This window comes from Xyrauchen texanus, chromosome 9 (assembly GCF_025860055.1).
Source record: "Xyrauchen texanus isolate HMW12.3.18 chromosome 9, RBS_HiC_50CHRs, whole genome shotgun sequence".
Taxonomy (NCBI): Eukaryota; Metazoa; Chordata; class Actinopteri; order Cypriniformes; family Catostomidae; genus Xyrauchen; species Xyrauchen texanus.
The window spans coordinates 34441814-34464065 of NC_068284.1; the positions used below are offsets into that span (position 1 = coordinate 34441814).

General features: G+C 37.3%; 1 protein-coding gene and 1 long non-coding RNA gene across 2 annotated transcripts; one reads left to right on the forward strand and one right to left on the reverse strand.

Moving 5' to 3' along the window:
- Positions 1 to 2288: 2288 nt before the first annotated feature.
- LOC127649011 (uncharacterized) lies at positions 2289 to 6400 on the reverse strand. Its single transcript, XR_007971252.1, has 3 exons — positions 6194 to 6400; positions 2633 to 2827; positions 2289 to 2459 (listed from the first exon to the last, which is right to left on the reverse strand). It is a non-coding gene; the product is annotated as an uncharacterized LOC127649011 (long non-coding RNA).
- An 8396-nt stretch (positions 6401 to 14796) lies between these two features.
- On the forward strand, positions 14797 to 21869 carry LOC127649006 (cyclin-L1-like). The gene is made up of 11 exons (XM_052133891.1): positions 14797 to 15100; positions 15393 to 15467; positions 16358 to 16467; positions 16580 to 16697; positions 16784 to 16848; positions 17901 to 18000; positions 19872 to 19976; positions 20093 to 20234; positions 20328 to 20427; positions 20539 to 20637; positions 21121 to 21869. The coding sequence occupies exons 1-11, from the start codon at positions 14861 to 14863 to the stop codon at positions 21455 to 21457; spliced, it is 1491 nt and encodes a 496-aa protein (XP_051989851.1). The 5' UTR covers positions 14797 to 14860; the 3' UTR covers positions 21458 to 21869.
- Positions 21870 to 22252: the final 383 nt, after the last annotated feature.

Consider the following 22252-nt stretch of genomic DNA (forward strand, 5'->3'; position numbering starts at 1 on the left):
ATTTAGACCCCTTATGCCAAACTGTTAATAATAACATAAATCACTTAATAAGCACAGTACAAAACAACAAATTAACATTCAGAATTCCAGATTTTGTTGTCTTGAACATAGTTTTCCATGACACAAAGTTGATCTCTAATATCAGTGTATTGAAAAGTGGATGTAATCTGCTGAACATATAGTTACAATATAGTTACATTGAATTCATTATAATGCATAATGTGTATTTGTGTAGAGCAATCACTTTGACACATGTATTCTTGTTTTAACAGATGCAAATGATGTTGACCTCAATAAATTTTAAAATAACACACATTTGAATATAATAAAAACCATAGAGGACAATCCAGTTATCCCTTATGCAATATTGTGGCTTGAACACCTGAAACATATTTTTTTATTATTCTTTTTCCAGCAGAATTATTTTTGTCAGTGTAAACCAGATGTAATCAATCAATTAAAATAAACGTTCCAGCCACTGCTTATGAGCAGGGAGAAATAGAAACAGACAAATGTTTTTTCAAAGGGACAACAAACATCTGTTAAATACTGCCACACTGAACTAGGGTGATCTCCCTTGTCTGGAGCGTGTCTCCAATAGGCTGTTATGAGAGTAACAGAAATAGCTTTGCTTAAGTGTGGACTCATTTAGTGTTTGTCTGCTCTGGTGTTGTGCGTATATCAGTGCTTAAACAAAATAGACACTGGAAATATGGACTCTGAATTCCATGTTTAAGTGATTAACTTGAAATTATGAAGTGTTAAAATAAAGGGGTAGAACTTTTATTCATGTGACCTGCTAGAACACCAGCCTTGCTTAAGCCATATTGTCCAATGGAAAAAATGTTTAAGCTACAATGTCAATCTACTTTACATGGAAACTTCATCCATTTTGTAGCACTGAAGTATCACTATAATACATGCTTTTTTCGAGTCCTTTTTTCAGATCTGTTTTTAGCGTATTGCAAGGTATATTTTATGTTAAAAAATGGGCATGTTTGGCACAATCAAAATTATTTATTTGGCACCCAAAACAAAATATATTTATAGGCTACATTTACAATCTGGAAATCTGAAACCTGTTTGAGATTATGAAAAATGTCCACAGTTTTTATTGCTGCTTTAAAGAGATCCTAGACTCTTTGCCTTTATAAAATGTTGGCTTATGTACAAATGTTAGTTTATCTGTTTCAGTGGTTGACTCTGACTTGACTCTTATTAGTCTTCTAATTTGTGCATCTTGCCACAGAACTTTAAAGTTTTGTCTTTATTGTTTTTTTGGTTTTTGTTTGTTTGTTTTTTTGGTGAGTGTTTGTATTGTTTGAGTTATGCCGAGAATTTCTCATAATGCAATTTGTTTGTTTTCTGTGTTTTTCAATAAAGAAATATTATAAATATACTCCTTTTTGCAATATCAACAATCTGCAGAGAAAAGCAATAATTGATAAAGTTGCCGTTCAATCAAGATATGTAAAAATGATCTCAGAATGTTATAATGTTTTGAGTTATAAAATGTTTCATCATTTGAGTATAGCAGGCACTAACTCTGTGTCTCTTTTCCCTTGCACTCAATGACTGGCACATTCATTTGTTGACACTGAGCAGAACAGCTTTATTTATGCTAAATCTAAATCATGCATGTTGCTTTAATCCTGAATTTGAAGCAGTACAACCAGACACCCTAACCCTTTTGTATAAAATAAAATATAGGCACTTATAGGCAAGAATGTATGAATTGATAAATGTATAATTCACCCAAAATTGAAAATTCTCTCATCTCTTTCACACCTTCATGCCATCCCAGATGTGTATGACTGACTTTCTTCTGCTGAACACAAACAGATTTTTTTTAAAGATATTTCAGCTCTGTAGGTCCATTCAATGCCAGTGAATGGTGGCCAGAACTTTGAAGGTCCAAAAAGCAGATAAAAGCAGCTTAAAAATAATCAATTTGCCTCCAGCTGTTACATCCATACCTTCAGAAGCGATATGACAGGTGTGGGTAAGAAAAAGATAGATATTTAAGTCCCTTTTTACCATTAATCTCCACATTCACTTCCAAATTCTACTTCTTTTGTTTAAAAGAAGTAGAAAATAACCATTTGTCCATTTCATTATTAAAGATATTTATGTTCTATTATGAATTATAAAAAAAATAACAAATCAAGTTTTCTAATTACTCACTTGTTACATTGTAACTCACAGAATGACACATTTTTGACCAAACAATTTGGTTTAATTATTAAAGTGATATACAGTACATTTAGAAAGTATTCAGACCAATTCATTTCTTCACATTTTGTTATGCTGCAGCCTTATGCTAAAAGGCTTTCAATTATTATTTGCCACACCCTCCGCCCTGCCACATTCCTCCCCTGTTCTCTCAGGCCGGGGAGCCCCTTTCCCTGGGGTGGGGGCATGCCTTGCGACCTGTCTGCCGGTAGGTCATCCCTGTCTACCTGGATCAGGGGAGGGGACAAGCGGAGGGAAACCAAAAAAAAAAGTGCCAAATTAACAAAACATTTAAAAAGAGGCAAAAGGGCAACATGGAGCGGCAGTGGGAGAGAGAGAGGAGAGAGAGAGAGAGAGAGAGAGAGAGAGAGACAGAGAGAGAGAAAATAAAAACACTTACTCGCCGGTTCTCCGATACGGCGTAGCTTGGTCCTCGGCCAACGCCTCTAGGGAGACCCTCCTCCCCTTGTGTTTGGCGGCCATTCCTCCGCTTCCAGGCGGCCGGCTCCTCCATTCTCTTGCGGATGGCCGCGGCTGCACCTTTGGGGTGGATAGTAGTGGCGAGAACTCCACTACGGCGCATCCCTCCTCCTTCCTAGGTTTTGGCACCAGTGTAAAGGGATACAAGGGAAAAGAGGAGGCGAGAACTGGCTTGATAATATAAATAATAATTTCATATAAAACTTAACCAAAAGACACAAACACACACACAGGTGCCGGGCAGCTGCCCATAAATCTCTCTCTCTATCGCACTGCGGTCTCCAGTTGGCCCTTATCACTGTCGGGCTAATCAGCCCAAATAGGTGACGGGTGTGCGAAATCATGGCCCGGCCCAGCCCTCTGCCCTGCCATGACCAGATTTTTGATAACTTTGAAAATGTATTAAAAAGAAAAAACTGAAATATCGCATTGACATGAGCATGATTGCTATGACACTTGAAATTGAGCTCAGGTGCATCCCATTTTTCTTGATCATCTTTGAGATGATTCTACACTTTGATTGGAGTTCACCTGTGGAAAATTCAATTGATTGGACATGATTTGGAAAGGTACACACCTGTCTATATAAGGTCTCACATATGAAAATGCATATCAGAGCAAAAACCAAGCTATGAGGTCAAAGGAACTGCCTGCAGAGCTCAGAGACAGGATTGTGTCGAGGCACAGATATGGGAAAGGCTACAAATATTCTTCCCAAGAGGTTCCCAAGAGCACTTGGAAGAACTTTGGAACAACCAGGACTCTCCCAAGAGTTGGCTGCCTGGCCAAACTGAGCAATCATGGGAAAAGGCCTTGAATAGAGAGGTGACCAAGAACCCGATGGTCACTCTGGTTGAGCTCCAGAGATCATGTGTGGCGATGGGAGAAACTTGCAGAAGGACAACCATCACTGCAACATTTCACCGATCTGGGCTTTATGGCAGAGTGGCCAGACAGAAGTCTCTCCCCGGAAGCAAGACATATAAAAATATACATAAAGGACTCTCAGACTGTGAGAAACAAGATTCTCTGGTCTGATGAAACGAAGATTGAACTGTTTGGCCTCAATTCCAAGTGTCACGTCTGGAGGAAACCAGGCACCGGTCATCACCTGTGCAATACCATCCCAACAGTGTGGTGGCAGCATCATGCTGTGGGGGGTGTTTTTCAGTGACATGGACTGGGGGAACTGGTCAGGGTTGAAGGAAAGCTGAACACAGAAAAATACAGAGATATCCTTAATGAAAACCTGGTCCAGAGCGCTCAGGGCACCAGACTGTGCTGAAGGTTCACCTTCCAACAGGACAATGGCCCTAAGCACACAGCCAAGACAACAGAAGTGTGGCTTAGAGACAACTCTGTGAATGTCCTTGAGTGGCCCAGCCAGAGCCCAGACTTAAACCCAATCAATATTTACTTTTTTTTCTTTTTAATGAATTTGTAAATGTATAAAAAAAATGGGGTATGGAGTGTAGATTGATGGTGAAAAATTTTATAATTTACAGCATTTAAGCATCAGGCTACAACATAATAAAATGTGAAAAAATGAAGGGGTCTGAATACTTTCTGAATGCACTGATGTGTTTTGATATAGTAAACTTATAATTAGTACTTTGTCCAATTATAAGTTTAATATAATTTAAGGCACTGCTGATATCCTCTAAGAAATAATGTAGATAAATAAAACCATATGTTTTGTAGCAGGGAGCTGTGGTTTTTCTTGTTATAATGTCCTCAGTTGTTGCATTTAGCCCAATAAAACATTCTGGTATGAAACAATAAAAAACAGAGCTTTCTTGGTTCTGCACTATGGACTACGTTCAAAATACATAACTATGTGATTTTAATTAATATCTGCTCACTAAGACAATCAGCGTGAGCAGGCAAAATATGATCCCTTTTTAAGTAGAATTTATATATTCTATAGACTTAATTCTTAACTTAAAATTAGCTTGTCAAAGTTGGGAATGATAAATATTGTTGTGTTTCTCCAGTCAGTAAACAAAGTGTATACAAATTCCAAAAGACAGAAATTCTGAGAAGCAGTCATTAAGCTGAATGTTTATGAAATTCCTCCTTCAGAGATTCATCATTTGCTGGCAGATCAGTCGTGGCGTAACATTCCATTCTTCTTTAAACTATTTGTTTACTTTTTATGCAAGTCTTACAGTCATACCACCTAATATGTGTAAAGTAGAAACAGAAATCTATGATCACATGGTTGTGTTCTCTAGCTGGTTATAGTTCAGTACTCAGTCCACAGCTCATACAGAACACAGCGCTCTTAGTCAGAACATTCACAAAAACAAATTGAGAACATGTGTAGATGGAAATATCTACACATGCTTTGCCTTCTAAGGGGTGAGGTGGGAATTATACCTCAGCATGAATTGGGTAACACCAGATCTGGCCTGTTTCTATAAATGGGTTTTGGAATTTGAGTTATTCAGGGACTGTGCAGGTGTTCAATAAAATGTAACTTAGTATGTAAATCATTGCAACAAAATGTCATCCTCAGGAAATCTAGGACTGAAAAGTTAATTTAAACCTTGAAATAAATAGAATGTTTTAGATACTGCACTATTTCTAGATCACTAACCAAGCTGCAAATTCATGACATAGACCATCAAAAACAGTAGGTTGACTTTTCTTTGGCTAATATCGGTCTGTGCTTACTGAAATTCTAAACACTGCCCCCAGTGGCCAAAGCAGTAAGTGTTGTTGGGGAAAAGGGCACGCGTGAGCAATATTTTCACAAATGTCCATTAACGGGTGCCAAAAGCGAGTTGTTTTTAGCTGTGTGGGCTATAATACAGAGAAAAGGAATACATATTTTATTAACTGAACCCCAACCCATACCCGAAACGTAAACCTAACTATCAGTGGAGTAAAAATGTAATGTAAGAGGGAAAAATGCAACCTCCGAATCACGTGCATCACTGATTATGCACATGCGATTACTTCCTGGTTTCAACACGGGATCTGAACCCGGGTCTCCCGTGCTACAGATCCATTGTGCTTGAATGTGATGCTTGTCATTGCATCGGCATAATGTGTCTAATCTTGGGGTATGGAACTCTCAGAAACAAAATGCAGACTTCCCGTGTGATCATGTTTATGGGAACACAAAAGATACTTGGAACAGTAGCATATGGAATACATACCAAACACCACAAAATTCTGAAATTCAGGTTCATTTTTCAGTTTACATTAGCAATAGATGCTATTTACACTAAGTGTAAATGGAAACAAAAAGCATTTTTTTATTGCACTAAGTGGAAACTAAAAGCATCTTCTTTGCACTATGTGCAAAAAGTGTTGTTATTTAATCATAAAATAAAATATGAAGCATATAATAGGAGCATTTTCACTATAGTCCCACACTGTATACCAGAGATTCTAATGTACTTAAACAAGTAAATAATGTATTTATGTTTCAATATGTACAAATGAGAGCAGGCATTCAGTATACCTTACACACCTTTCTGGTTTCCTGCTTCTGCCCACGCCCGCTTTAAAGTGTCTCACCTTTGCCTGCCTCCACTGACACACACATTACAGAATGGAAAATGACCTCAGGCCATTACCGTCTGAAATGTGGTGCATTGAGGAGAGAGGTGAGGGGTTCAATATGCTTCGAACAGGAGGAGTTTGTATGTTCACCATCAGCTGCCAAGGCTCTGTGAGGTGATTCTCTGTTGCTGCTGCTGTATGTCACTGCCACAGGTTTTAGGAAATCATTACCATACAAAGAAAACATAGCTGGCTTTGCTTTTCTAAAATAGAAAACAGAGTTAGTGCTCACTGGTATTCAAGCAGCCAATCAAATGTACGTGGGATAAAGGTGGGTGGAGATTTGGGGAATAAACAGTCATAAGCATTCCTCAGGTGAAAGGAGCATGTTCGCCATTAAGTGAGATACAGAAACATGCTGAATTCTGTCACCTGGCTGTCGACGCATAGTTGCCTACAGGAGTGACCTAGAGGCGACGACTCAACTATTCCTAATTTTGGGGAGCTACCCCAAGGGCTGCTACATAAATCTATCTCATAGAATTGAGTAGTTTAGTTTTAACAGTGCATTAATGCTAATGTCATTTGTTTCCTGTGGACCTGCGGTTGTAGAAAATAGCTGCATAAAAGGTATTTTATCCAGCGGGGTGATTCACATATGATGTCTCATTCATAATGGTGGTTAGTTGCATCCCGGAGGGTTGTAATGGGTCTGTGTGGGGGGTGATGGGTTTAGAAAGTAAATGATACAAGGTCCCTCTACATTGCATGGTGAAATAAAGCACTCATAAAGAATTAGTGAGTTCAAAGAAAACATTTGAGCAAAGTACTGTAAGTAAGCCATTCATAAGTTATTTTATACACAAAATGTCAAAACTGTGCCCAATAAAGCAACTATGGCCACAGATTCACCCCTGATAATCAAAACAAGCATTATTTAAACAGTTATCAATGGATGAATGCATCATGCTCCAATCTTCAATCTTATATTATAGATAGTGATATAAAAAATTGCTAGAGGCCCCTAGCAAAGGTTCATATCCTTACTATTGATGAACTTTGGAGTACATGTGTCCCCCTGAAGCAATGAGGTGAAACATTACAGTTCTCTAACTAAATCCCAGTAGTGCCATTGAAGCCAGCAAATCTGGAGTACATTATGAATCTCCCAGTCCCTGACAGAGAGGATGAATCATTACCTGATTAAAATGTCCCAGTGAGTGATTTATGGAAGAAGAAGCTGCAAGATGATTCCCCTCTGGGACACTTGGTTTATTCAGTGCTACTCAGCAGCCAATAATACATTGTATGTACTGTATATGAATATTATACTTTGCACTTGCATGAGCTAATTTTCTGTACTCAGAAGTAAAAAACAAAACAGTTACAATCATCTGATGTGAAAAAAAACTGCATTCAGAAGCAAATGAGATGGAGTTTAAATTAAATAAGCTCTCCCTCTTAGAGGGCACCTTGTGAGCAATCCTTTATTTAAAGTACATCATAGAATTGATGCTAGAGAAGGACATTTTGTCTAGGTCTTGTTTTCTGTTTAGCTCTCAGTGACATGCATTTAGCAAAAACAACCACAGGCAAAAAAGAAAAAAGAAAGCTTGTGAAAATATTCATCAAAAATGATTTACAATTCATGCATTTAAATCAAAAAGTTATTTCCATTTGAGACTGAGCAAAAAGCATTTGCACAACTGTTCCATAAAACATTAATTTTGCCTCTGTACATTTCTCAGAAATATATATTTGGCAGTAGATTTAAGAAAAGTGCTGAAATAAATACAAGAGATACATAGATCAAATTAGATTTAATCTTCTTTTCATTGCAATCAGTGCTGTTTTGAAATAATCATATGTGGCAAAAAGAGAGCAGAGGGTCGAGGGGTCAAAACGTGTCTCAATGACAGTTGGCATCTCTCCTACTTACTGACTGAAGTACAGGAAAGACCAAGGCTAGCCTTTATCCTATTAGCAAAGCAAGATATAACCGGAACAGCTGCAATACACTGAATTTGAAAGTCTATCAGATTTTCTGTTTACATTCACAATTGGTATTATAAACTACACACAAAAAAGCATGATTAAACAAAATCATAGAGTAAATAGAGATATAACAATAGACTATTAAAATGACAACATTATAAAATGTAAAGAGGAGTCCTGTTGAAGGAAGCATTACAACACTGATGTTTGAAAAAAATAAATAAAATAATGTCAATCACATTCACAGTTATTGCAACACCTACCACTCTTTTCAGTGTGGGAAGATAGAGGCCAGAGAGTGGCAGGTAGTGTTGTTGACTATTATTGCATCATGCTGTTTGTATTTCCTGGAGGGTAGTGGTGCAAAACACCCAAAGCAAGGAGGGTAGTGTCATGATGCAGGGCTCCAGACTAAAAAAATTACTTAGGAGCCAAATGGCTGATTTTAGTCACAAAATCATATAATTGCTCTATTTAGATTGTTGTTCAGAAACAAGATGGAAAGCAGAAGAAAAGGATTCAATAAAGAGTATATATAGTTGAGAAGCTACTGTACATAAGTTTGCATTCCCCTTTGGTCTCATTACTGTTCACACCCCTTTCATAATTTATACAAATAACTAGAGGTTGACCGATATATCGGTTTTGCTGATTAATCGGCACCGATAACAGATTTCTGGAACTATCGTTATCTGCAAAAATCCACACCAATAGTTTTTCCCCGCTATCATTATACAGTATGAGAACGGCCTCTAGAGGCGAAATCAAACTATCACTTCACTGATGCCTTGTGGTGTTTGTTTTGACACGTGAGACTACACTCTGCATCAGCGGAACACTTCAGATGTGGATTTATAACATCAACAATGAAAAGGTATGTATACAGTACACTACAGTACACACTGTCATATCATTATAAAGTCATTCATTGTTGACTGCATTAGTAGAGAACAGCTGTATGTTTGCCGACAAGGCTGAGAGGACACTAACATTAAAGCTAACCACAAGCAGTTAAAATAATATGACAAAAATACATGCAAGTCCTAAATGTTTAAATGGCACGTTTGTTACCATCTATTACATCTATTTGCATTAGTTTATATCCAGCTGGTCACATTTATGCATTCGTTAGCCACCTAAGTTGCATATTTAATCAAATTAATACCTTCATGCAGCCGAGAGAAACGTATAAACAAATCAGTAACGTATCTTATTTCAATTCAATTTTTTTTTTATTCTCACTGTAATATATCAGGGGTGTAGTAGTCATATTAAAAGTGTGTGGGGGGCACACAGTAGGTGATTTGCACAGACCCAACACTTACAGTGCAGTACTTCTATATTACAGTATATATTAATATATAAGTATGATATAAATATTATATTAATATATACATATTATGTTATTTTAATATTTGTAGTATTTTAAAGGTTCAAGTATTGCACAATAATTGCAAAATTCTGTAAAATTAGCTCCAAAAATAAAGGGCATCTTGTGCAGAACTTGCTTCTGTTTCACACATGACAATAAAAGACTGAGCACAAGCTGGTCCTGAATAAATTATTTAATCATTTACAATAATGACAATTGTGCGTGTGCATTGTGGGATTTAAATGTGGCTCGAGTCTTATGTTCACCAAAGTTTGTTCAGATCCATTTAATGATTCAGTGACCATTTTTGCGATGCCAGAAGGTGGTGACAAATTAGTGCCTTAGTGACTAACTGTGAAATTAGTTAGTCACTGAATCAACGATCAAAAGAATATTTTAATCCTTTAAAATGTGTATGTCTACAGACCTACAAAGAGACATTAGTAGAGGTTCTAAGCATTATAAGAACAAAGCAAATCTATCATTTCCCTACTGTTTGTGAGCTGCTGAGCATGTCTTTGATCAAAAGACAACAATAATAGTTTTAGAATAAGAGTTTCAATAACGTCTGTAGGTTTTCATGTATACAAAGCATGACTACATATCTATTCACTTCAGTAAAATTCTAACAACACATCAGATCTATCTTTTTTCCTACAGTTTGTCGACTGCACACCAACATAGAGGTAAAAAACAGGAGCTGATATTAAAAATAGCTTTACATATTTAACACAGACCTAGTAAATTGGCAAAACAACCGATCAAACCATTATCTCACAAACATAATGTAAAAATTATAACTTAATGAAGACTCATGAGCTGATATAAACTCCACTTAAAATGTGTGCTTAAAAGGATTGTCCTTTGTTCTTTTTCCTGCAGTGCATTTTACTTGTCCCCCACGGCTGCTACACCCTTGAAGATGACTTCAAATCGTTCACATTCTTGCGCTAAATAAGGCTAGACATAGCGCAACAAATGCAATAAAAAAAGCAGGTTTTAAATTATGCTTTTAAAGTTCTTTTTAACTAGACACATCATCTAAAAAACAGCTAGAATAGGAATGTTATATGCAATAGAATAACGGTGCTGAATGGTTTATGTATTTATTGCGCCCTCTTGTGGACTAAGGAAACAACGTCAATTTAAAAATCATCTGACTTTAAAATTAGAATATTCGTTCATATATATTCATATTTATATATTTATCTCATTTAAAAAAAAGTACAATACAATTTCATGGTTCAGTCAGTACTGTTTATTTTTTCAATAACGTTCAGCACTATTTTACTGTGTTATTTTATTCATTTAAAACCTATCTGTGGATTAATCTGTTATTATCGGCAGGTAATGTCCATGTATCATCATATAATGTTTACCACAGACCTTATTTTACTAATAAGTAAAATAAATAATAAAAAAAAAACAACTTATAAAAACAATGGAATATCAAGAGGAATCCCATTTGGAATTAGACTTCCGAGTTCGCCTATAAATTCACGTGCACCTTACTCCTACCTCCGAGTCGGGCATTCTTACTGCATGTCACGCATTCAAGTGGCAAACAAAATATGGAAGAAGCCAATCTTAAACAATTACGAAATTAAAGACGGCAAAAGCAATGTTTTCTGTTGTACAGGTAAATAAACATTAGTGAATTAACTTGCATCTTAAAACATAATCGCCATATATGATTTATTAATGCATGGTATCTAACATATTATTAATTAATTTGCATGAAAATAAACCACGAAGGGTGAGTCATTATTTGATTATCATATAAAACAATTTAATATTAAAGAAATAAATTACAGAAGTTGAAATAATTTTGCAAAAGCATTACTTCCAATCATCTTTAATGTTAACACATCCCTTCCAATGTCCCAACTTGAAAACTCATGTATCATCTAGAGTTTCCCACTCGTTAATACGACTTTCTGGGCCCATTCATGTGCTCGGAACTCATAATTACATTTTCCTGAATGCGGAAGTGTTCCACGGTTCTCTTGTTTTCAATTTCCGTCCACTAGTGTTTTCACCCGCAACCGTGCTTATTCTTAGCGTGTATTTTTTAATATACAATATATAAGATAATTTACAGAGTGGAGTAAAAGAGGTATAAGATCTTTTTTATTCTTTATTTAAAAAAATAAAATAAAAAACAGATAGAGAAAACAGTTACATATGGGGTACAATAAGGTACAATTATTCATACCAAGAATAAATTAAAATAAGAAGAGTAACAAATGTCTACATACTTATTTTTCTCATTTGTAAACAGAACAGTGCCTGTGGAAAAACACATTTGATTACTAGACTGGCTTTCACATTTCCAAAGGAACCACTGATGTCACTTCCGTCAATGTATAGATGAAGTTACTATAGCCCCTTCCTGGTTCTTTTGGTAGCCGAAAAGAACGGCTTTGTGATGGCCACTCCAATACCTTGACTTTGTTGTCCGTTAGCCATTTTGCCACAACTTTTGAGGTATGCTTTGGGTTCATTGTCCATGAAGACCCATTTGCGACCAAGCTTTAACTTCATGGCTGATGTCTTGAGAAGTTGCTTTAATATATCCACATAATTTTGCTTCATCATGATGCTATCTATTTTGTGAAGTGCACCAGTCCCTTCTGCAGCCCACCTCCACAACATGATGCTGCTACCCCCGTGCTTCACGGTAGGGATGGTGTTCTTCGGCTTTCAAGCCTCACCCTTTTTCCTCCAAACATAAAGATGGCCATTATGGCCAAACAGTTCAGTTTTCGTTTCATTAGACCAGAGGACATTTCTCCAAAAAGTAAGATCTTTGTCCCCATGTGCACTTGCAGACTGTAATCTGTCTTTTTAATGGCAGTTTTGGAGCAGTTGCTTCTTCCTTCCTGAGCAGCCTTTCAGGTTATTTCAATATAGGACTCATTTTACTGTGGATATAGATACTTGTCTACCTGTTTCCTCCAGCATCTTCACAAGGTCCTTTACTGTTGTTCTGGGATTTATTCAACTTTACACACCAAATGATGTTCATCTCTAGGAGACCGAATGCGTCTCCTTCTTGAGCGGTATGATGGCTGCGTGATCCCATAGTGTTTATGTATAGTTGAACGTGGTACCTTCAGGCATTTGGAAATTGCTCCCAATGATGAACCAGAATTGTGGAGGTTCACAATTTCTTTTCTGAGGTCTTGGCTGATTTCTTTAGATTTTCCCATGAAGTCAAGAAAAGAAGCACTGAGTTTGAAGGTAGGCCATAAAATACATCCACAGGTACACCTCCAATTCAGCACCCCTCCTATCAGAAGCTAACTGTCTAAAGGCTTGACATAATTTTCTGAAATTTTCCAAGCTGCTTAAAGACACAGTTAACTTGGTGTATGTAAACTTCTGACCCACTGGAATTGTGATATAGTTAATTGAAAGTGAAACAATCTGTCTGTAAACAATTGTTGGAAATATTACTTGTGTCGTGCACAAAGTAGTTATTCTAAACGACTATAGTTTGCCAATATTAAATATGTGGAATGGTAAAAAAAAAAAGAAAAAAAAAAGAGTTTTAACTACTTCATCTTAGGTATATGTAAACTTCTGACTTTAACTATATAATCTAACAATGATATTATATTTTCAGGACCACTACATAAGATATAATGGGAGGAACAGATCTTGTCCCCACCACCACAGCGCATGGACTACTGTTTGTGAAAGGATAAATGAATAAAAATAAGGTCATGCTGCTAAAATTATGTCTTTGCATTTATTTTTAATGCAGTAAATAATATTGTTCAATCGAAAACAGCTGTTTTTAAGTCTTGATATGGAATATTATCACATTGAAGAATAATAAAGTATTATTTATTGTATGTGGGTTAATAATTTAAGCAGTAAAGACACATATCGCATGTCTAGTGGTAGTTTTTATTTTTATATATAACATTTCTTAGACTTTAGAAGTGTGTTAAACATGTGAGGATGTGTATTCATCAACTTGTTTACCAAGTTTAAAACTTGTAAAACCCAAATCATTTCTTCACTGTAAACTATAGATAACCCATTTATAATAACTTTTAATTTTAACATTAAAAGACATAATTACATTATATAAAGCTTAAAGGGGTCATATAATGGTACATGCACTTTTTCAAGTTGATTGTACTGAAATGTGTGTTGGCTGTGCCTGTACACAACCATCCTATTATGATAAAAATCCATCCAGTGTTTTTGTTTTAATCTCCTTATATATTTTCCCCTGCCTCAAATCGAGCCGTTCGACCGTGTGACGTCACACGGTCGGACGCCCCTCCCAGGATTGTTGATTGACAGCAGTGTTTCAACACAGACCCGCCCTCGCTCGTGAGCGAGCTGTCAATCATAGTCCGTCATCATTGTTAATACACTGGAGCAGAATGGTGCCTAAGCGATTGTGGTGTTCTGTTCTTCGATTGTAATAACGAACACAGCAGTCATTTTGATGTTCCTAAATCTGAACTGCTGAAGACGCAGTGGCTGAGTTTTGTTTACGATGGGAATATTCCCCACGAGCAACGTCAATGCGTTCATGTTTGCGCGAATCATTTTTCACCAGACTGCTTTATAAGCGAGGGTCAGTATAAAGCTGGTTTTGCTAAGAAGCTGCTGCTGAAAAAGATTAGGTACCAACTATTTATATTCCCTCTGCACCTCCAGAAGAAGTAAGTGTAACGTTTTATTAACCTTTATATTAATCTTTGCAAATCGCTTGCAGGCTTCACAATGAATGTGGCTAATGTTTACACTCAGGGTACATTACGGCATGTTTTCCATAACGTTACGACGTTCTCAATATAATTCATAATCCCACGTTTATAATGAACAACGTGTTGTGGTTATTGTGTTATTAAAAACTGTGTACGGAGGGGCGGGGTGACCAAAGCTCATTATCATTTAAAGTCATATGCACTGAACCGGCGTGATGAAAACAGAGCTGTTTTTGAGCAGGTAAAATTAGTGTTTTCTTAAAATACTAATGAAAATTTTTAATAAAAGTATATTACAAAGTTTTCATTTAGACCCTAAAGATTCATATTAACTTGTACAAAAATGGCATTATATGACCCCTTTAAAGGATTGTTAAAACTGCAGTTTCCACTATTGAAATCTGCTGCTCGAAAGAACCCGGAAGAGCGGTGTTACGTCAGATAATTCCATCTATTGCGTCAATTACGAAACGTAGTCATTTCCGCCTGGCAGAGGAAAGGTCTACGTTTCGCGATACAGATTTACTCCATCAAAATGTCTCTGGGTGTTTTATCTCCAAATGTTATCGTTCCATCAAATAACCAAGGCATTCTCATCGGTGATAAAGTGTATTCGGAGGTGTATCTTGCCATCGACAACTCGACAATACCCGAGGAAAGACTCGCCACGACCCCGTCCATGCTGGATGGCCTCGACCATGAGACAGAGACAGATCTTCGGATTCTGGGCTGCGAACTCATCCAATCGGCCGGGATTCTTCTACGTCTGCCACAGGTCACTGTTTAACTGTTTCAAAACGTTTATTTGTGAATTAGGTGACGGATAAACAATCTAAAGGGTGGTGTTGATGTTAGCACGACTGGCTAGCTCTAGCCGGCATTTTGGAACCGACGGCCTTTTGTCTTCCGAGTCCTACAGATTTCGCGAAGAGTGTGTTTTTGAGATGTTAATTACGTCTAACCGTTTGCTTTTCCACGTTGTTAAACATTCTTACAGATTTGTGTTGCCCAATGCTAATTTCATAGTAAATACACGTCTGATGTTTGTTTTGCCTACCTTTTTATAGGTGGCGATGGCGACTGGACAAGTGCTTTTTCAACGATTGTTTTACTCGAAGTCGTTTATCAAGCACAACTATGAGGTAAATCAGAAGTACAAACTGTAAAAACTGAATCAATGGAGTCTGGAAAATAAGTAGTACAAGACCTTTAAGTTCAATCGACAGCATTAGTGGCATAATGTTGATTACGACAAATTATTTTGACTCGTTCCTCCTCTTTTAAAAAAGCAAAAATGGAGGTTACAGTAAGGTACTTTTATAGAAGTAAATGGGGCCAATTTCTGGAGGGTTTAAAGGCAGAAATGTGAAGCTTATAATTTTATAAAAGCACTTGCAATAATTCTTCTGTTAAAACTCTCATTATTTAAGCTGTAAAGTTGTTTAAATCAGTGGTCCTCAACCTTTTTGTCTCCAACTTTTGTCTGTCTATTCTAGAGGTTTCAGAAAGAGTTTATCATTTGTAGACATACATCTTAAAGTATTTTTTAGCATTTTAATTTAGTTGAATTATAATTTTAATCAACTTGATGCCCCTTTTGAAGTGTGCTAAGGCCCCCAGTGGGTCCCGGGCCCCTGGTCGAGTACCACTGGTTTAAAAAAAAAAAATTGTAAAGTAGTTTTTGTGCTTGACTACATCGTCATGGCAATTAAGTTGTAAAATTGGGTATAATTTTACACAGAAAATGAAAGCTTTTTTAATCACACTAAAATCATGTTAACGCACTGGTTGTGTGTGTATTGTAGTGATTATTTTAAAGTTTACTGATAGGCCTCATTCACTTCCAATGCAAGTGCCTCATTGGAACTTGGATTTTGTAATTATTTTTTTAAGAAAATGGTGGGCAAGTCAAAAAAAAATGTGTTTTGTTTGTGGTAATCATCATTATGTAAAAAATGCTGTCAATTGTGATAAAATCACTTACCTTGTATTGAACCTGGAATATTCCTTTAATGTTTACACTTTTAAACAGATTGTTGCTATGGCGTGTGTGAATTTGGCATCGAAGATTGAGGAATCACCAAGACGAGTGAGAGATGTGATCAACGTGTTTCATCATTTGAAACAAGGAAAGGGCAAAAGGTTTGTTGATCTAATAGTTTTATTATTTAAGGTGGTGTAGCTATTGGAAGTGGTTTATGTTAGATTTTTAAATGAGTCACTTTAATTTATTTATATTTGTGTCTTGAACCAGGAGCATCCCTATTGTTCTTGATCAAAATTACATTAATACCAAGAACCAAGTGATCAAAGCGGAGCGTCGTGTTCTTAAGGAGCTGGGCTTCTGCGTGCACGTCAAACATCCACACAAGGTGAGTTTGGTTTGGTGAACTTTTAATTATCCATTTTTTGTATTTGAAAAGCCTGATTAGTCATCCATGATTTTCATTTATTTCAGATTGTAGTGATGTACCTGCAAGTTCTTGAATGTGAAAAGAATCAGATACTGGTTCAAACAGCATGGTAAGTCTTGTTCTTTGTCACTGGAGTTTATGAAAATGTCCTTAAAATCATGACTTGGAATTTTACCCTTTTTAGAGGAAAAATTGGATCAAGTTTATGGTTGGACTTCAGCCGTGTTTCCATTAGTAGACCCAAAACGTTGTTATTATTTGCTGCTAAAAGATTGAAATTGTAAGCGATAATACCTTGCCATGCTACTGGGGGCTCAGGTATCAACAGGATCTAGTGAAATTGTAAGAGATAGTACCTTGCAGTGCTGCTGGTGGCTCAGGTTATCAACAGGATCTAGTGGAAACACTGCATTATAAAGCATGAGTTGCATTATAGCTTGCTATACCTAAAAGGTAAGATAGGTTCATATTATTCTGGAATCAATCCTTAATTAATTGCAAGATTGATTTCCAGGTCATATTCTGTTAATCTTTTGCTCACATCATTGAGGTTAAGGCTTATGGGGAACTCTTTTTAACTTTGTCCTTTCTCTACTCCTTAATTAAAGGGTAGCCCATGGTGGTAAGTGTTACAGAAAACATCCGAACTCCTCAGGCACAAGACTCCAGAGCCCTCCCACCTCAATGGAAGGCCTTGGCCACCAGGCACCATCAGCCTATTTTGCTGGGTGGTCCAGGATTTGTTTTTGTTCTTTCCAGAGCTCAAAAAAGTGCTAGTAGTTAATAATGCACGTTTTGCTCTTTATATTAAAATCCCCCCTCTTTTTTTAGCATTGACACGGTATGTTACTTTTTCATATGAACCAGATGTTCATGTGAATTTTGCTACAGTAAGTTGTCCCCTGACCATTGCTGCTTGCCTCTCCTTAAATTGTTTTGATTTGGGATATGATAAAGTTCGGTTTCGTCAAGCAAGCACGTTATTTGTGCTTTCATTGTAGAATTGAGATTACTTGTTTACTCAAATTGGTATAAATTACATGCTTTTCTATCATGGCTTTATAAGAGAGGGAAAGGACATCAAGTTAAAGAGTCTCCAGAAAAAGCCATATGAGCAATAGAATGGCAGGTTTTGCATAGGTATATCTCCTTGTGTTATAGGAACTACATGAATGATGCCCTCAGAACCGATGCATTTGTGAGATTTGAACCTGAGACCATTGCATGTGCCTGTATCTACCTTGCCGCTCGAGTACTACAGGTAAGACCGTGGATTTTTCTTGGCAAAATGCATTCTTCTAATTTATCTTCTCTCTTAATGTAGAACTAAATTGCATTGCATGCTGTATTATGCACGGTAGTTAAAAGAATATTCCAGGTTCAATACAAGTTTTTCAATACAACTGAACCCCAAGTTGCTCCCAATGGCAGGCTAGCGCCTTGCATGGCAACTCTGCCGCCATTGGTGTATGAGTGTGAATGGGACACAGTGTAAAGTGCTTTGGTAACTTCTAAGGTTAAAAAAGGCTATATATATATATATATATGTATGTGCTTACCATTTAATAGGATTTAAGTTGATAAAACCATGTCATTTTTTTACATAAATGTTTTTGTGTAAAGTTACACTGATCAGCCACAACATTAAAACCCCCTGCCTAATATCGTGTAGGTCCCCCTTGTGTCGCCAGAACAGCTCTGACCCATCGAGGTATGAACCTCTGAAGGGGTCCCGTGGTATCTGGCCTGTATGTTGTGAGGTGGAGCCTCCATGGATCGGATTTGTTGGTCCAGCACATCCCATAGATGCTCAATTGGGTTGAGATCTGAGAAATCTGAGGCCAAGTCAACACCTTGGAATCTTTGGGATGTTCCTCAAACCATTCCTGAACAATTATTGCAGTGTGGCAGGTCGCATTATCCTGCTGAAAGAGGCCACTGCCATCAAGGAATACCATTGCCACGAAGGAGTGTACGTGGTCTGCAACAATCTCTAGGTAGATGGTATATGAAACATCCACATGATTGCCAGGACCCAAGGTTTACCAGCAGAACATTGCACAAAGCATCACACTTCCTCCATCGGCCTGCCTTTTTCCATGGTGCATCTTGCTGCCATGTCTTCCCCAGGTAAACGACTTGCACGCACCCGGCTGTCCACATGATCTAAAAGAGAAAAAGATTTATCAGACCAGGCCACCTTCTTCCATTGCTCTATGGTCCAGTTCTGATGCTCACATGCCCATTGTAGGCGCTTTCAGCAGTGGACAGGGATTAACATGGGCACTCTGACCAGTCTGCGGCTACGCAGCCCCATACGTAGCAAGCTGCGATGCACTGTGTGTTCTGACACCTTTGTATCATGGCCAGCATTAAGTTTTTCAGCAATTTGTGCTACAGTAGCTCTTGTGTGGGATCGGACCAGACGGGTTAGCCTTTGCTTCCCATGTGCATCTTTAAGCCTTGGTCACCACTGCATATCGGGAACACCCCTCAAGACCTGCCGTTTTGGAGATGCTCTGACCCAGTTGTCTAGCCATAACAATTTGGCCCTTTACAAAGTCGCTCAGATCCTTACACTTGCCCATGTTTCCTGCATCACATGAAATTCAAGAACTGACTGTTGACTTGCTGCCTAATATATATATATATATATATATATTATCACCCCTTGACAGGTGCCATTGTAACGAGATAATAAATGTTATTAACTTCACCTTTTGTCAGTGGTTTTAATGTTGTGGCTGATCACTGTATTTCCAAGTTTACAACTTCATTGCCATGTCTACATAAAGCTGTAAACACTAAAAGGACCATAAGAATTATACTTTATAGCTCAAGTACTGCACAGTTTTTACATAAGGATCAATGTAAGTGCTTTTATTAAAATAAAAGCTTCATATTTCTGTTTTTTAAACCCTCCAAAATTGTGCCCATTCACTTTGATTTTTGCTTTTTTTAAAGAAAAGGCGGGAGGAGTCTAAATTAGTTTTTGTGGTAATCAACATTTTCACTAATGCTGATTGTGCTCAGTATATATTGAACCATATTCCTGTAAAATACAGTGGCATATTGTGTATTGCATTAATTATTGTTGAACCTTGACCATTACATGTCTGTAAATTGCCTCAGATTCCCCTTCCGGCAAAGCCACACTGGTATCTTCTGTTTGGCGCTACAAAGGAGGACATCAAAGACATCTGTATCAGCACAGTGAAGCTTTATTCTAGGAAAAAGGTAGCTTGCACACATGTAATAGAGTGCACATAGATCTGGAGTTTTGTAAATAAGTCCATCCTTATTTCTGCTTTGTTGTTGGTTTGCTGTCATTAATACCCTTATTCATCTCTCAGCCAAACAGTGAGAAGCTTGACAAAGAGGTGGAAAAAAGAAAGCTTGTCCTGGAGGAGGCTAGACTTAAAGCCAGGGGTCAAAATCCCAATGGCACACCAGCTCTCATTGTCATTGGTAGCTTTTCCCCAGCATCAAAACCCTGTAAGTTGTGTGTCAGTTTGCCTTTTTCTGTTGACTGAGCTTTCTGCAAGTACTTGTCAATTCACAGGGAGCTAAAATGTTTTCTTTGTCCAGCTTCTCCACGAGACGTGAAGGTTGAAGAAAAATCACCAAACTCTAAACTAGTAAAGGAGTCTGAGACCAGACAATTGTTCACCAAAAGCCCCTTGAATGGGTAGGTGCTTTAATATTCACTGCCTCACAGCCAAATAAGATTTGATTAATATATTACGATTCGTATATTATTCTAAAAGGTATTGTTCACTCTTGTATATCTTTTGTATAGCACCATGAAAAAGGAGGAAAGCAAAGTGTTTCAGAATGGCAAGAACCACAGTCGGTCTCGATCCCGATCTCGCTCCCAGTCTCGTTCTCCACACAGACAGTAAGCTTACAAGATGTATTTTAATCTATGGGAAAAGTTCATAATAGACAATTTAAGGGTGCACATGGTCTGTTTTTTTGTTGTTGCGTTTTCGCTTAAATTAATAGTACTCTTGAACTTGTTATTTATATTAAAAGATTTGGACACTCGCATGAGATTAATCCAGTCATATAAGTAGGTCCATTTAATAAAAGCTGATTTATTTTGTATGGAAATGGGCTGCCTCATGGGGGACACTATGTTGAGATCACATAACCAGTTTAATACTACTAACTTTTTCCTAAGTCACTGGTAACTTTGATTTTGCTTGATGCTGCATCCACAACATATTAGGTGTCAGTATACAGCCAAGGGGACTCATGGCAGTGCATCTTTAACATGTTCATATTTATACTTGTTGGCTGGCTTGTTTCCCAAGATACATAATTGAATGTCAAGTAAATGATGAATACTTCTTCATTGAAATTTGTCGTCTTTTTTTAGTCTGAGAAGCCACTCGGGTACATACAGCTCTCACAGCAGCCACAGCCCATCTCCACGGCAACACAAAGGTCGCAGGACTTCACCAATTACGCAACTCAGGCCGGAGCACAGACAGAGCAAATCTAGTCGGCATGGTAACAAAAGGAGGAGGTCACAAAGCCATTCTCGCAGTAATTCCCACGAACGAGGCCATGACCGCAACTACACGAAACATAAGCCTGATCGTGGCAGTGGTCAACACTGGGACCATCGTGATCGTGAGCATGACCGTTCACATGATCACGGCAGAAGCAAACACCAGAGTAGATCACATTCTGGACACAGACACAGGAGATGAGGCACCCAACACCGCTAAAAGAAATTGAGAACTATTATGGCATTGGACAACAGGACTAAACTTTAGATTGTGGGAAAATGCTGACTTCAAACAATGATTTCTAAGAAGTGGATGTTCTCTTGATAATGAATGGTTCTTGCTTCTGATTGGGTTCAGGAAGGCAAGGTAGTGGTGCCTTTTTATATATTTGACAATTGCATTTTACTTGAACGTGAAAGTGAACAGCAAACTGCTAAAAGTCTGCCAATATCAGGGATCACATTTGCACAAGTGTAAGGAGCTTACGAGATCTGTGCATGTTAATTTACAAATAATGTACAGCTATGTGTTTTTTTGTGCACTGTACATATATAGCTTATTTTTATGTCAGAAATGGAAGACGTCTTTGTATTCGTCTTAAAATAAAATTGATTGTCATAACTTTTAGATTTTGTAGACTTTGTTGCATACATTAAATTATTACTCAAAAAAATTTAATGTTTTTCAGAACTACTGCATAACAATAGATTCTTAATATAAGCATTGGTATATTTCATACATTGATCACATGACAATTATAATCAAATGTGTCCATCTCTAACGTACCTTTTATATGTTAAATTTAAACAAAGCTAGGTTTTTATTGTTAAGATATTGTGAAAATATTCTCCAAAAGAAACAATATTTTATTAAAGCATTTGCTACAATGCAAGTAGTCAAAGAGGTGGAGTTACCAACACTAAGGTTTAAGCAGGTTTAATATGTGCTGTAAGGGGGTGGCCACCCAAAGGCCCAAGAACTGTATCCAATGGCATG